Source organism: Harpia harpyja, chromosome 3 (assembly GCF_026419915.1).
Source record: "Harpia harpyja isolate bHarHar1 chromosome 3, bHarHar1 primary haplotype, whole genome shotgun sequence".
Lineage (NCBI taxonomy): Eukaryota > Metazoa > Chordata > Aves > Accipitriformes > Accipitridae > Harpia > Harpia harpyja.
The window spans coordinates 33,004,292-33,020,712 of record NC_068942.1 but is presented as its reverse complement, the minus strand read 5'-3'; the positions used below and the strand labels follow the sequence as shown (position 1 = coordinate 33,020,712).

At 42.3% G+C, this 16,421-nt stretch overlaps 1 protein-coding gene across 1 annotated transcript; it reads left to right on the top strand.

Moving 5' to 3' along the window:
• Positions 1-472: 472 nt before the first annotated feature.
• LOC128139699 (transmembrane 7 superfamily member 3-like) lies at positions 473-14,061 on the top strand (the record flags this gene model as incomplete). Its single annotated transcript, XM_052782468.1, has 12 exons — positions 473-670; positions 2,414-2,564; positions 3,006-3,126; positions 3,938-4,109; positions 5,652-5,829; positions 7,154-7,240; positions 7,703-7,783; positions 8,516-8,665; positions 10,535-10,632; positions 11,019-11,181; positions 11,676-11,750; positions 14,039-14,061. Coding segments are annotated over 12 exons (1,497 nt in total), but the record flags the coding sequence as incomplete, so codon positions are not given.
• Positions 14,062-16,421: the final 2,360 nt, after the last annotated feature.

The window sequence follows — 16,421 nt, the reverse complement described above, 5'->3', positions numbered from 1 at the left end:
TGTAAACTACAGATTTGACTCTGTGTTATAGAAGTTGACTCCAACTCCTATGGTCCATGGGAATTTGCCCAGGAAGTCTAACAGGTATTGTGCAAGCTGGTTGGCTAATACTTGCCTGTATTTGCCAAAGAGCAAGTAGTCCTCAGTATCCTCTCTTACTCTACTGAACGTTACTTGCTGTTGATTGCTCTAGCTGGTCAGCTGCAGCTAGTGTCTGTTGCTGATGAGCTCAGCAGTATCAAATACTGAGCTCCTAGTCGGAAGTCCTGCCTGATGTGCTTAGGTGAGGGCCAGGCTGCATGGTGGGTTCTCTAGCTGTATCTGTTCTTGTAGGTATAGCTGTACAGTAGTCTCTGAAAACTTAATATAGCTTACAGGATGAGAGTAGCATAAAACAACATCGTGCTCTGTTCCTAGCTGACTAATATTGGGCTACTGGAAGCTTCCAGGGTCCCCTTGATAATTGCTTCCCTCTGGACAAAAAAAAAAAGTGTCTTCCTTTTTTTGTAATGCAGGTCTTCTTGAGCTCTCCTTGGGAAAATTCAGAAATGTGCTGCTTAACCAGACCAATCCAGTGGAAGCTGTAATCAGGAACATTGCAAGCAATGTGACTGTTGTTATTTTTCAAGTACATGCTCAGCAAAGCAGTGTGGTGATATGCTTTGATAAGGTATGGTAACAGTGTCACTTCTGTTCTTAAGTGCTACTTTTTTTCAACAAAGAAGTGGGCTCCGAGACATGTAGGAATATAGAACTGAAGCAATGTAAATAATATGAATATCTTACCTGCATGGCTCTTGGACGGTATTATTTGAGCTTCAGAAATCCTTTCTTGTACTTGTATGTCATAGCTGCTATTTTGGAGGACTGAATGCTGAAGGAATTTCAGAGCTGGCTTAAAAATGTTTCAAGGCTCTTTGTTCCTGGTGGAAGTGGTGCTTTTGAGATGTGACTGCTGACTACTATCCATCAGCTTGTCAAATTAAAAACATATTCATGATAAGTATTTGCCAGATACCTTATACGCTAAACATGATCACTTGGGATGTTTAGTTGTCAGCTGTTTGTGCGGCTTGGATCTAGCCTACAGATATGATGTCTTGTCACCCCAGCTCCTTGTCCTAAATCAAATTATCCTTTGGTGGCACATGGAAAAATTGCTCCTTAGTATTCCAGTGAAGGCTGCTACTTCTAGCCAACAATATAAGCATTCCTACTGCTATACACTAGCATCAGTTTGTCATTACTGGGATGCAGTCTAAAATACTGATTTTTTTAAATTTTTTTTTTTTATTTTTTATGGTACCATGAGGCTCTAAGTGGTATTTGAGCAGAACATAGACTAATGTGAAGGCAGTAGATGGAGATCTGACAGCTGCCATCCAGTTTTCCTCTCCCCATCAGTATTTCCCAAATGAGAATATACCGAGTGTCAAGAAGTATCCTGGGAAGGTTAGGAGATGAATAACCTGTAACACAAATCACCCAGCTCAGTCATCTTTGTACTGGTGAAATAGCCAGGATTACAGGGCTAAGACATTACTGTTACACCTATTCAGTCTTTGATTACTACTGGTAGAATTTTCTCCTGTCAATTCAGACCCTCTTTGCATCCATGGGCCTTACCAGGCCAAGGACAGCGATGCATAAATATAGCTGTACTTCTTTTAGGGCTGGCCTGCCTCCAGAAATATGAAGCTGAACCAGACTTTAAAGTCTGCCAGGTCCAAAGTGCTTTTTTACAGCGTTGCCTCAGATAACTGTGGCTCTCTTGGACAAAAGCATATTTTCCATGCTGAAAAATAGATTCGATTGCAGGTCAGTTGGTTGTTCTAGCCATGTGAGTGTGATATTGCCATTGCTGCCTGATCTTTCCTCAAGACCCCTGGTTCTGAAAGGGATGGTGCTGGTGGGCATTAGATCAGTAGCTGACCTGGCCCCAAGCACTTGTCTGGCATGGCTGGTGTTAAGCCAACTGTCATACAATCATCTCCATTCTGGTGGAGATAGTGAGGTGCTTCTGCACTTAGCACTAAAGAGCATTCTGAGAAGCAATCTCACAAATTTTTGTGAGGGATATTCCAATCCTTTTATACCTTCACTAGTGAATACATTGCTGTGCAGCAGTAGACTTTGACTAGCTAGATTTCTCTGCAACTTGCTTGTGATTATTAACTCTTTAGTAGTCTCAAACTTGTCACTTGGGTTTTTAAGCCTGAGCTAGGCAGTGTGTGGTGTCAGAGGCCGCTCCCTTTTTTTCCATCTTCCTTTTTTACCAGCTAGCTAAGGGCTGAATGCCTCATCTGTGGCAACTGGCACTGAAATGTGTGCCCTGTAGGTTTGTGGCAGGAATGTGACCCCTGTGCAATACATCAAGCTGTGGTAAAAATCTTCTCAATTTGTTTCTGTCCAGAATCCATCTGTGAACAGCTCAGGAACTGGAGTAGACAAAGGACTGGTTTCCATTCTTCGGCCTCAACAGAGCATATGTACGTGGTACCTTCGGTCACGGGATGCTAGCCAGGTGCTCAGCACAGCTATCTCTATTCCCTATATGGAGAAAGGTATGTTCTTATTACTTTTTAAGGGATGCCAGTTCTGCTTATTACAAGTTAACTATGAATTGAAGTGTTGATGTGTTGACCTTTCAGAGGTGATAGTCTTACATGGTGCAAACATATGATGGAGATGCCAGAAATTCTTTTGAAATGGGCTGAAAAAGTTTAGTATCACTGCTGAATTATGAGTTGTGTATAGGATGTACTGTATGGTCTTGTCACAACTCCAGCCTTAGAGTAGAAAACTGCTGTGCATATGTATCAGGACCTGTCTTAGACTGCAGTGAAACCACTTCTGTTGACTGCAGTAAGAGAACCTGACAATTTTATGTGCTCAGCAAGCAGACTATGCCTGCAAGTACATGCATTGCTGAGGTCTTAGAACTTTTTTCGTGCTGTGTAAGGGGGAAGTAAAAACTACTGCAGTTATCTTTTTCTGTGTTCTAGATCCTATTCCTGGAGGCTGCAATCTAGAATTTGACTTGGAAGTGGATCCAAATATTTACCTAGACTATGGATTGGTTTATAAACACATCAAGTTTGCCCCTGCAAACTTGGGATATACCAGGTGTGTGGAAAAACTTCAGTGCACTGAGCAAAGACCTTCTTTGTCCTGTTTTTGGCCAAGATCATAAAACAAGATTCTGCTGAAAAGGCTGACCATCCAGCTGCTGGCAGAAATCTTGTTTGCTGCAACAAACTGAGAAGTAAACGAGGAAAAGGAGGAGGGGGAGAGGATACATGAGAGAGAGAGATAAAAGTTGAGAGTTGCATCTTATGGGAAAGGTTATGCAACTTCAGATGTGCAAGCAGTCAGCAAATACTGGATCTTCCCACTTCTCATAATGACTTAATCTGTTTGGGAAGCAATTGTGTATTATAGCCAATTTCATTCCTTTACTGGCACTGAAGCATGATAACGACCTAGAGTTTTGTTTAACGTTGAGACTTCAAGTTATAAGGTATTATTTCCTGAATGATGCTTGATGTCACAGGTGATAGGCAGGGAATGGGGAAGGCTATGTTCAGAGCTGTATATATAGCATGCATGGGAAAACAAACAGTGGTTTTGTGATGTTTGGCTGTTGTGACCTCTTGGAATTCTTGTGCTGGTTCCTTATGACAATTTGTAGGAAGCCTCTGTAAATGTAAAGGCGGGTACAGGCACAGACGCTACCTGCATCAGGGTGGTTCTGCATAATACTGCTGTAGTCTGTGCTCACGAACATTTACAGTCTAGTTTTGAATTAGTTGCTGGTGTTAACTTCTAAAGAGAAGCAGCCAAATACTGCTACCTTGGACAGGTAACTTCTGAAAACTAATATTAAGATCTGGGGGCTTGTGCTGGGCACATAGATGATCTCTTTTTTTAATTGTAGAGGAGCAAACCCACCATCCTGCGATTCAGGGACTGGTCAGAACTCCAGATGGCGACTGCGCTGTGATGTCTACCAGTACTTCTTACCAGAAAACGATCTTTCTGAAATGGTACTCATGAGCCACATACGGAAGATGTCTGAGGCGCAAAGTATCAAAGCCAATGGCATTAAAGTAAGTCTGAAGCACTGGTGTACTAGGTATGTGGCAGTGGCACTATCTTATGTTTTCTCCTCCTCTGTGCTTATCTTCCTTGAGTGACATAAGCAAGCTGCAGACGCTTCAGGCTGCTTGCTTGTATCTGGGATTTCTGGCTAGGAAATATACAGTGAGTGGTGCATACAAAATGGTAACCACTCTTTCTTGGGATAGAGGTGGCTAGTTAGCATAGCCTGAAATGAGGCAGAATTGAGGTTTCTTGCAATGGATTCTGATATTAGGTAGTTGTTAGTGACTAGTCTGTGAGATGTTTGTATGTCTTGCACCCTTTTCTCAATGGAACAAGCTCTTATTGCAGTGTCTTCCTGCTTGCTGAATACTGGTTTAACCACAGTGCTCCTTCAGTGATGTTGAAGCCAGCTTGCCTATAGCTATACTGCCACTCAGTGCCTGTAAATCCAGAAATAGAGCCACTTCTGACAAAGATGGATAGTCTTCTATGATGCCTGAGAGATGCTGGGGTCTGGCATCCTCATATGCTGAGGATTGAGCATGGAACGCAAGGAAGAGAGAAGGGGGGAGAATATAGAATCATAGAATCATAGAATCATTTTGGTTGGAAAAGACCTTCGAGATCATTGAGTCCAACCATTAACCATGCCCCCTAAACCATGCCCTGGAGTACCCTGTTCACTCGCTTTTTGAATACCTCCAGGGATGGTGACTCAACCACTTCCCTGGGCAGCCCATTCCAATGTTTTACAACCCTCTCAGTAAAAAAATTTTTCCTAATATCTAACCTAAATCTCCCTTGCCTCAACTTGAGGCCATTTCCTCTCGTCCTATCTCCAGCCACCTGACAGAAGAGACCAACACCCACCTCACTACAACCCCCTTTCAGGTAGTTGTAGAGAGCGATAAGGTCTCCCCTCAGCCTCCTCTTTTCTAGACTGAACAACCCCAGATCCCTCAGCCGCTCCTCATAACACTTGTGCTCAAGGCCCCTCACCAGCTTGGTTGCTCTCAAAATATAGTGGAACTGGACTAGAAATGGGTGCCATTTGGAGCAGCATAAAGAGATCTGATACATGAGAGCAAACACTTGCCACATGTTTACCTATCCCCCAGCAAAGAGATTGGAAGGGACAGAGGGGAGAATCTCAGTGGCTGTGACCTGCCTGGCCTTACTAGGGAGTAGAATGGCAGCCTTGCCTGCTTCAGAGGTCAGACCTGGGTTAGGAGACTGGCTGGAGACTGGCAGGGAACCTGAACTGTGTCCTCAAATGGGGAAGAGCAAAACATGAGCGGAAGAATCTTCTACTATGTTTTCTGAGAGCAGAGTGCTGGAGGAAGTGGACTCTGTCCTGTGAGCCTTTAATGCTTCAATTGGTAATACTGAGAGGGTTCAGAATAGGAGAGTTCTTGCCTGGAGTTCTTGCTGATCATCTTCCTTGAGCTGCTGAGTATTGTTGCCTCAGCTGTATGGACACATCAACCTGCAATCAATAACAGTGACAAGGAGTTCCTTGCAACTCAAAATACTCTTTACTGTTCCAGATACTTACACTGACAACTGATGACAAAACCAATGTCTACTTTTCCTCACTTCCTGGACAAGGTGTGATCTACAATGTCATAGTATGGGATTCTCTTCGGAATACTTCTGCTGCATACGTACCTGTGCATACATATGCCTGCAGCTTTGCTGACCTAGTGGATAACTGCTCTTCTCTCAGTAAGTTGGGACTTGTATGTCCTTGCCAGCTCATCTCGAGCTTGTTGTGCTCCAACATGCTGAATGGTGCTTTTGAGATTTTTTTTTTTTTTTTTTTAGTGTGTGAAGGAGCTCTTTGTTTTACACTGGATGTATTTTGTTACTTTATGATGGAGTCTACTTCTTGATTGAGGAGAAATTCTAGACTGTTGAAATAAGACTAAGGAGAACTATTAGCAATTGAAAGTTTAACTTAATGGAAGTTTAATATGTGGCTTGCAAATATATAACTTGCAACTCTGTAGTACCACTCTAGCTTTTTCCATTTGAATTGGATACATAATCTTAAATCACTTGTAGGACTATAGATGCTACATGTGAAACTAAGCTAATAAAACATGAACTAGATTAGGATCCAGCCTGATTTTTCTAACTGCGCTGGTGCTAACAGGAATTGGTAACCTTCAAATATTTTGAAAGGAGATAGTCGCCTAAAATAAGCATTAAAATGTCAGCAATAGTGGAATGACTACAAAGTCATGCTACTTTGTACAAAGTTATATAATGATAGAATCTGAGCAGAAAAAGAGCAAAGCTGCCCCTCCCATTGTGACTGTGGAAGAGACAAGAATAACGGGTAGAATATGGTTCATGAAGTAAGATTTGTTCTCATGATTATTTTCTTGTATACTGTAACACAAGTAACTGTTGTCAAACTCAGTGTTGTCTTATGACAACATGAGACAAATTATCTAGGCTAAACCTCTCTTCTCTAATTTAGAGAACTAGGAAAATGTGGCTTACTTTTTCAAATAGCTTAAATACCAGTAAGAATTTTGACTAGGAGACAGAGGTGAGCTGTACTGGGATGCTGACGGTCCTTTCTGTTGCATGGAAAGTATATTAAAGGGAGATTATGGTGAAGGCTGCAGCAGTAAAGACTGTAGCTGCTGCCTGGGTCACTAATCCTGTAGCACTGATTTTTATGGGTGATTGGATGTCACTTTTCTAAAGCTGACCAGAGAATTTTCAGGTAAAGCTGTATCTATATTATAAACAGCAAGTTACAGCTGCTTAACTAATTGTTACAGAAACTTTAGTCTTCTGAATAAGGAGGAAGCTCTTGATTTCTTAATCAGTGTGGAACTAGTGAAATATTCTGTTGGAGATCCTATCAAGATAACTGTTAGTTCAGGCATTGCAAATCTGCTCACATGGTGTGTCTGAAGGAGTGGCAGCCATTAAATTATCAGTAGACTCAGTAACAGCAACCTTGCCTTACCTTAGTGTCATTGTTGGAACTACTAGGTGGAATGGTCTAGTAACCCTTTCTCTCTCCTTGTAGGTAAACTCTCTACCGAAGTATTCTTCACCGCTCTTGCTGTTCTTGGTCTTTTCACTTGCTTTTTTGGACACAGATTCTGGAAAACAGGTGCTGAATGTTTTTTGGTTGTTTTTTGGTTGTTTTTTCTCTTCTCATAAGCCTGGTTGGAGTTTCATAAATGTAACTTGCTGTATCTTAGAATGGTGGTGTTATTACTAAGATTCACTTGATAGTGATTACGTGCCAATTAGGTCCACTGCTTTGCTTTTACAGTATATGAGCTTTTAAATGCAGAGCAAGAATTTTCTGGTATGCAAAGAATAGAAATGTAGAACTAGGGTGCATGCTGGGCAACATAGACATAAATATGTAAATTTTTTACTATTAGAAGTGTTTGAGGACACCCCTTTCCAGAACAAAGTGTTGTCTGGCTTTCCTTTTGTGCTTCTCAGTCAGTGAGCTGGTATGTTCCTTCCCTGTTGTAACATGAAGATGTCTGAAGATATACTGAAGTGGGCTTCGTATGAAGTGATATGACAGCATACTAAATCTTTTTTCCTTTTTCTCTAGACTTACTCTTCATGGACTTCATATTCACAGCATTTTTCTTCTTTGTATTCATTACGAGGGTAACTGGCCTTGATTATGATGGTGAGTAGATGTGTCAGCATACCCAATCCTCTTCCCAAAGTATTGTTATGAAACCCTTCAGTAAAATCTGTTGTGCTTGTTGCTGGTGAGCCTTAGGAAGCATAGGAGGATGATACCTAGGTACTTGAACTGAGCTCTGATTACCATAATAGCTGAATATGCAACAGAGTAACAATTGCTTCCAACATCTAATAGTGATGCAGAATTAATAGATGCAACTCTAAAAGACAAATTTTAGTATCTATTCAAGGAAGATACAGATTTTTAGAAACTCTGGAAACTTGCAACGTACTTCCTTCCTACTTCTTTCATAATGGGTGAACCTCTATTTCAGATCAAATGCAGATTTCATCTGTAAAATGGAAGGTCTGCACCCTGCTTGTTAGACTAGCAAGAATTTGTTCCTTTTGTCTTTGTCCTACCTCATATAGTTACTTTTTTTGATACACGTGCATTAGCTATTGCAGCCATAACTGCCCTGGGAACTCAAGGTACTAATATACATAGTAGTAAGACTTTCATTCCAGTTCCATGCCACTCCGGGTAGCACATCCTCAGTGGCAGACTGGAGTCTAAGTGAAGTGCATGAAGCAAATACAGATACTCTTGTTTGGCTTTTTTCAGAAAGTTTTCATTAGGTAACAACCAAACATGTAAGTAAGTAAGCTACTGATACATTATTGCAGTAACTGAAGTTTTCAGAGCATTGGAATTTCCCCTTTTCTTTTTCAGTGCATCTTACTTTGACAGCAGTAGCTGGAATTATTGGAGGGCTTTTCCTGGTTGCCAGCTGGTGGAGATTTGGCTCTGTTCTACTCTGTATGTTTATTATTGGACTTGTGCTGGGATTTCTCTTTTCATCGATGGTCTTTACTCCACTAGGTATGCACTGAAATACTGTGCTGCAAAGTGCTGGCTATTGAGTGATGTGTTCCTGCAGCAAGGCTCTAAGATGAATGTTGCTATGTGGTTTATCTTAATGTGATGTTTAACTTTCACTTTCCAGTGTTGCGAGGACTAGAGATGTACCTGAAGCCTTCTTTCAGGTGTGCTGTAATTGAAACTACTTAGGGAATCTGTACTGGTGGGAGAAGGAAACTGCTTATTCTGCAGAGAACTTAGTGAGGCTCAGCAGGCTGTGACACCAGCTTTGCTCCAGGCATGCACTTGCTGTCTGTCTTGTTCTTTATCCAGAACAAGTCACAGTAGTAAATCTGTAGTCTAACTTGAAGACTTCAAGCATAAAGGCATCGTGGATTAAGAGGAGCTCTTGCTGTTACTTTTCACCATACTACAGTACAAGGCTCTGAGAGCACTGCACTGTAAGAGTCAAACTTGTATTTGCAGCTGGACTGACATCATCAGGGTCTTTAGAATGACCTTGTTAAGCAATTTGTCTGTTGTTTCTCTCTTAAAAGCAAGCAGGGCTGCTGAGCTGGAATCCCTCTGGGACAGCAGGAGCATCAGCCACACTGCTTTCTCTATTGTAATTTTAAATCTCAAAACTTCTGCTCAAGATCCCTTGGTGGGACAGTTTCATTCACCAGTCATCTGTGCATGACTCAAGCCACAATTCTGTGATAACCCATGCTGGGGGTCAGCTTGTCCCCTCTGTTTAATTGACAGGCTTTAGAAAGCCGGGGGGGGGGGGGGTGGGTGGACGGAAGTAGTGTTTGAGTGACTTAATTACTCTTCCTAAAGCCAGAAGAATTTGTTGCCTTGTATTATTGTGATGGCTGCACTTGTACCATGCCCTAGAGTCAAACTTACATAGATGCAGGTTTATAGATTATAAACTTATATAGGCAACAAAATGGCTTTTTATTGGGCAGAAGTACTCTGGTACTTTTAATTCTTACCAGATGAGTAATGTACACCTCATCAAAAATCTTTGTTTCATGGACAAGATCTGCTGTCCCAACTTAGAGTACAGGACCTATACTCAACTGGGACACTTTTTCTGTTCTTGTTTTGACTAACTGTGTTACAATGCATCAAACAATCAGCATTTGAGCTCAAAAGCTTAGCTTTTGAACGCTTGTGATTTAACCCCAGCTGGCAGCTAAGCACCCTACAGCTGCTTGCTCAATCCGCTGGTGGGATGGGGAAGAGAATCAGAAGAATAAAAGTGAGAAAATGCATCGGTTGATATAAAGACGGTTTCATAAGTAAAGCAAAAGCCACGCACATAAGCAAAGCAAAACAACAAATTCATTTGCTACTTCCCATCGGCAGGCAGGTGTTCAGACATCTCCAGGAAAGCAGGGCTCAATCATGCATAATGGTTACTTGGGAATACACATGCCTAACTCCAAATGTCCCCCCCTTCCTTTTTCCCCCAGCTTTATATGTTGAGCATGACATCATATGGTCTGGAATATCCCTTGGGTCAGTTGGGGTCAGCTGTCCCAGTTGTGTCCCCTCCCAACTTGTTGTGCCCCCCCAGCCTCCTTGCTGCTGGGGTGGGGTGAGAAGCAGAAAAGGCCTTGACTCTGTGTAAGCACTGCTCAGCAATAACAAAAACATTTCTGTGTTATCAACACTGTTTTCAGCACAAATTCAAAACATAGCCTCATACTAGCTACCATGAAGAAAATTAACTCTAACCCAGCCAAAACCAGCACAACACTGTACTTCAGATATTTCTGAATGTATAGAATCTTTGGGGGAAAAAGCTCACCCCAACCACTTGCAAAAAAGAAAATGTTTTACTAACTAGTAAATTACATGTGGAATATGGTGTCTTTGCAGGAGACTACAGGGTCTTCCGTGATGATGTGGTGTTCTGGGTAACCTTTTCTTCTGTGGCCTTGATGATTCCGGTGCTTTTTGTTGGCTGTCCAAGAATTGTAAGTAATCTGCATTGTCACCTTGGAAGGAGAGAGGAAGGGGTGTAAGACTTCTTAATGCAAAATGTAGTCCTGCGGGATATGTATAGAAAACTTAACACGCCTTCATGAAGCTCAGCACAGGACTAGCTCTAGGGGAGTTCCTGTTCAGCCCTACTTGTGCTAAATGGTCCATAAGCAAAGGAATGACTTTTTGCAGTGTTGCACACACCATCCACTAACACCTGCATTTAGTCGACTTCTGCTGTCTTAACAGGATGTCTGGATAACAGGTGTGTGCAGCCAGTTCCTTGTAGAAGTACTGATACAAAATACTACCTTAAGGAGATGGGGAATAAAGAGTGTTCATCACTCTCCTAAAGCTGTGTATTTTTCTCCCCCTCTAGCTGAACATACTGGCCTCTGCAATGGTAGGCTCTTATACAGTGATCCTAGCTATTGCTTGTTATGTCTACACAAGTCTTGCTTACATCACCTTAGACCTACTCAGAAGGGTCCTCAATGATTACTTCAGCAGAGCTTACACCAATGTGCCTTTTCAAACAAATGGTGAGTACTGCTCTTAAGACTTTTTTTTTTTTTTTTTTTTTAAGAAAAACTGCTGCCTCTTTTGGTTCCATTGTGAATAGGCAGTGAGGGTAGGAAGGGATGAAAGGAGAACACAGTAAGTACAGTGTGAGATTTAACACCCAGATGATAAATTCTAGTACTCCAAAAGAAATACTGAGTAGACTCAAAGGCACGAACCTTCCCGCAGGTGATATGTGACAATGGCCCTTGGGAACGGTGCTTCTCAGGCCTGGACTGCCACCTTGCTGATAAGTTTGCAGAATGGGCAGTCAAAAGGCCTAATACGGTGACTGAACAGACTTATCTCAACTCCATGTGTGTTCTCACCTTTGCATGGGATTACTCTAGGCCTGTGAGGATGCACAGACAATATTTCATTCCTTTCTGTCACTAAACTTGTTCAGTGTTTGTGCTTGGGAAAGGAAGGAAAGTTCTGCTTTGATACAGGAATCTGTTTGTTTTCTCTCTTTCAGCCTTCATTATCCTGTCAGTGTGGACAATGCTGGCCCTCAGCGAAGTAACTGCAGCTTCGCCGAGAGAGAAGCGAAGTGCCCTTTCCACCACACCCCTATCTCACCTGGAAGCGGGAAAGGGAGTGTCGTGGTTTAACCCCAGCCAGCAACCAAACACCACGCAGCCACTCACTCACTCCCCCCCACCCAGTGGCATGGGGGAGAAAATCGGGAAAAGAAGCAAAACCCGTGGGTTGAGATAAGAACGGTTTAATAGAACAGAAAAAAAGAAGAAACTAATAATGATAATGATAACACTAATAAAATGACAACAGCAATAATGAAAGGATTGGAATGTACAAATGATGCGCAGTGCAATTGCTCACCACCTGCCGACCGACACCCAGCCAGTCCCCCGAGCAGCGATTCCCTGCCCCCACTTCCCCGTTCCTATACTAGATGGGACGTCACATGGTATGGAATACACCGTTGGCCAGTTTGGGTCAGGTGCCCTGGCTGTGTCCTGTGCCAACTTCTTGTGCCCCTCCAGCTTTCTCACTGGCTGGGCATGAGAAGCTGAAAAATCCTTGACATTAGTCTAAACACTACTGAGCAACAACTGAAAACATCAGTGTTATCAACATTCTTCGCTCTGAACTCAAAACATAGCACTGTACCAGCTACTAGGAAGACAGTTAACTCTATCCCAGCTGAAACCAGGACAGGGAGCACAGAAGCACCAATGTCTTAGACCCTAGCCATCTGTATTGGGTCTGGCTGAGATGGAGTTAATACTCCCCATAGCAGCCCTCATAGCACTGTGCTCTGCATCAGTAGCTAGAAAGGTGTTGATAACACACCAGTGTTTTGGCTACTGCTGAGCAGTGCTGGCACAGCATCAAGGCTGTCTCTCCAACATTTTTGCCCCCCCCTCAACGGCAGGCTGGGGCAGGGCAAGATCTCGGGAGGGGACATAACCAGGACAGCTGACCTAAACTAACCAAACAGATATTCCATACCATATGACGTCAGCTCAGATATAAAAGCTAAGTAAAGGGAGACGGAAGGGGGGCATTTTTTGTCTTCAGGAGCAACCACTACGCGTACTGAAGCCCTGCTTCCCAGGAAGTGGCTAGACATCGCCTGCTGATGGGAAGTAGAGAATAATATCATTTGTTTTTCTTTGCTTTCGTGCGCAACCTTGGCTTTCAGTTTATTAAACTGTCCTTATCTTGACCCACGAGCCTTTTGTTATATTTTCTTCCCCCTGTCCAGTTAAGAAGGGGGAGTGATAGAGCGGCTTTGGTGGGCACCTGGCATCCAGCCAGGGTCAACCCGCTACACCATCATATCCCTCCCTTAAGAGAGAGGATCCATAACAAGCTACCGCATATCAAAGAGTTTTTTTCAGAAAGAGCAGCCAGCTGGGGAGAGAACTCTGTTGCTCCTGTAACTTGCCGAATAACTGGTGGGAACACAGAGGAAGTATCTAGGAATGGTGAGATGAGTGATCATCAGCAAACCAGCCAGTGGTGCAGGATTTACCACTGCCAATTTGTCCTCCTTAAGAGGATTATATTTGCCCAACCTGGAAGAAAAGTTATATCTGGTACACTACATGCTGTTTTGTGACACTTTCCTCAATGGCCCACTGAGCCTGCTGTAACGTGTATGTCTAGCTGCAGAATCTTGTACTAATGGTCAAGTGCAGGTTTTTATCTTGTGGTGATCTAGTTTGATGTTTAGGTATGTGAAATATAAAACAGCCCTTAGAAAGCAACCTGTACAATGCCGGTTCTTCCCTCGCAGTGTGGAAACCACTGCTGAAATATTGCCTGACTCGCTCCTGAAGATAAGCAGTCTGTCAAATTGTGAGGGATGAGAGATAAGGACCATACACAGAAAGAGTTCTTCTAGCAGGAGCTGAAGTATCACCTTCTAACATAGGCACAAAATATGTGGCTGCAGATACAATTGTTTCCAAGAAGTATTACTGAACCTTGCAAGCTAAACTAAGTGACTTGAATTTAAACTGCACTGAATTAACTGTTGTAAGTGTGCACACTGAGGGTCAGGAAGTGGACTTGATCTGAGACAAGAAGACTTTCTCCCTTGCTTTTGGATGGTTCTGTAGCAAGCTGGTCATCTGGCCTTTGTACAGAGATGACTGCTAAGAGAACACAAGAGGTTTGCCTCCTTGTTTGCTTTCTGAACAGCCTGTGTCTTGTTTCTGCTCTGGTATAATCTCTTTTCTGATGGTGCTGTCATAAAAGAAAAAAAAACAAAATAAGCTCTCTGTAGCCAATGGCACTTTCTTTTCCCTGGAATTGGTTGTAACGCTATTTTTATTTTTAATTAATATATCTTTTAATTTTTCCCTTAAGGGGTGAAAATAGCATCCAGCTAGCAAAATACTGACCAGGATGCTTGCTGACTGAATGTGTTCCTTACCAATTTGGATTGCATCTGCCCAAAGCAGAATGTAGTATAAAAACATATAAGGGACCACTCTTGTGTTCAGTGGAGGATTGTGATCTTGTGGTGGCTTTATTCATTTCCTTAAAAACAAAACAAACGGCCATTTTCAAAATGCAAACCAGAGCACTGTGGTTTTAGTTCACATAAATGCACAAGCAGTCCTGAGGCTGTCCTTGGTTTTACCTGCCCTTGTACCCCATTCCCAATCCTGGTCTTCACATTCAGTGTTTACGCGGTGATCTGTCCTGCGTTAAATGATGGCTGAAGACTTGCGTCCTGTATCTTGATGCAGCTCGTGGTGGCTCTTGTTCTTCTCACTGTCTTTGTACCTTTAGTGCTGGCAGCAAGGTACATAGTCCTTCCTGTCTGAAGGTGAATGGCTGTTCTGCTGTCGGAATAGAACCCCCATGACTCAATACCCTAGTGGTGGAAACTTAAGTTCTTGGCCACCACTTTAAGTTCTTGGTGACCACTTTAAGTTCTTGGTGGTAAGTATGTAAGAAAACTCTTTGTAAGGAAACTGGCAAAAGAACTTTATCTGGGAAGTTAGTTGAAAGTTAAACCACCCTGGCAATAGAAAGGAATGAATGACTTTAAAATTACTCTGCTTACTGGCCATTTTTCTTTAAGGAGTGAAAGCTTAATGACATAGTGTCTGAGGTGACTGAGTTCATCTGATGTTTAGAGAGACAAATCCCATGATTGCTTAGAGCTGGAACATCTGCCTCAAACAGCAGAGCAAGGCTGAAATTCTGCAATTTGGGTCTTGCTTCACTGTGCTGCTGTTGTGTGGCACATGGAGGTAAATGAGGAGCTCTTTTCCCTACCCTTGTTTCATAATGTGTGTACTGGAATGAAAATGCTCATAAATGCAACATGAATATTTGCTAACTGCAGGTATTTTTGCAGTGCTGATCCCTCTAATATCGAGGCAGATGTAACAATAGTCACCCATGTACTTCTAGGAGTCTGTGCAACGTTTAGTTTGTTAATGGCCTGGAGAGTGATTTCTGATGATGATTCATGCCTTATCAGAAAGGGAAGAAGTGGATGTGGAAATGGCAGGAGAGACCGGGAGCTTAAGTTTATAAATAATGGTAGCATCTGACAGTTCATCCAGTCTCAGTGGAAACTGTTTGGGAACAGCGCTAAGCACTGGATCTCGGTGAATGGTCAGAGTAGGGTGGGAGAAGGCACCGTGGCTTTATTCAGATCTTCCCTTCAGTTGACTTAAGTACGAGTGGACAAAAACCCTCTTGTAAAGAAGCACTTTTGCATCTTCCTCCAGACTTCAAGGGGTTTTGCCTTTTTATTTGTACTAATGTACAGTCTTTAAAATATTTTCCCCTGGAAAAGTATATCGATCTATGTGTTTCTTACTTATCGAAGTGTGTTAACATTAACTATTAGATAAAGAAGCTCTGTTGTATCAGAACCACTAGACGAATATTGTTACGGAACTGTATGGAAGTGGTGGTATAATTTAACTATGATTGCTCAGACAATCGTAGCAGGTTATTTTTATCAAAAGAATTGGTGCTGACTTGGAGTTGCTAACACTTACGGAAGCTCATTTTATGAAGCATAAAAGCATGGGTAAAGCAAGTGTGTTAAAGGTGATGGTAGGATGGGATTCAATGTGAGCCTTACAAGCCAGGTGAGAGTTCATAAATCAGACAACCAAGTAGATGGCTTCCTTGTGAACTGGTATGCATCTGGGATTAATTTAGGGACTAATGCCATTGGGATTAACTTCGGGACTAATGCCATTGCACACTTGTGGCCTGATTGTACATTTCCCTTAAAGATATTTTTAAATAGGAAGCTGAGGATTCAACTCAATTTGTACAAGTCCCTGTTTCCTCTGAGAAATACTAAGTTTTTGCTGTAAAACTAGAAGATGCAGAAGCTGAAAGAGCCTTAGCTTTCAAACAAAATAAGTGCTTTCCATGGGAAATATCCATAGACTCTTTAAAGATGTTTTTGTAGAGCCCTTCACACATCCACCGCAAAACTACTCCTTTTTTTTCCTAAACGGCTCTATTGGCAGTGTAATTTCTTCAACTGCCAAAACAACATTTTGAAATGCAATTGCTGAACTGCTGCGCAACTTTGGACAAGGCATCTTTAAATTACTTTCTGTCAAATTCCAACAAAGTGGGAGAAACTGTTTCTATTTCTCTGTTCACATTCTGAATGAGAAAAGCATAGTTCAGCTGGAAGGGACCTACAAGTCCCTACTAGTCTTCCTGCCTGACCGCTTCATGGCTGACCAAAAGTTCCAAGCAT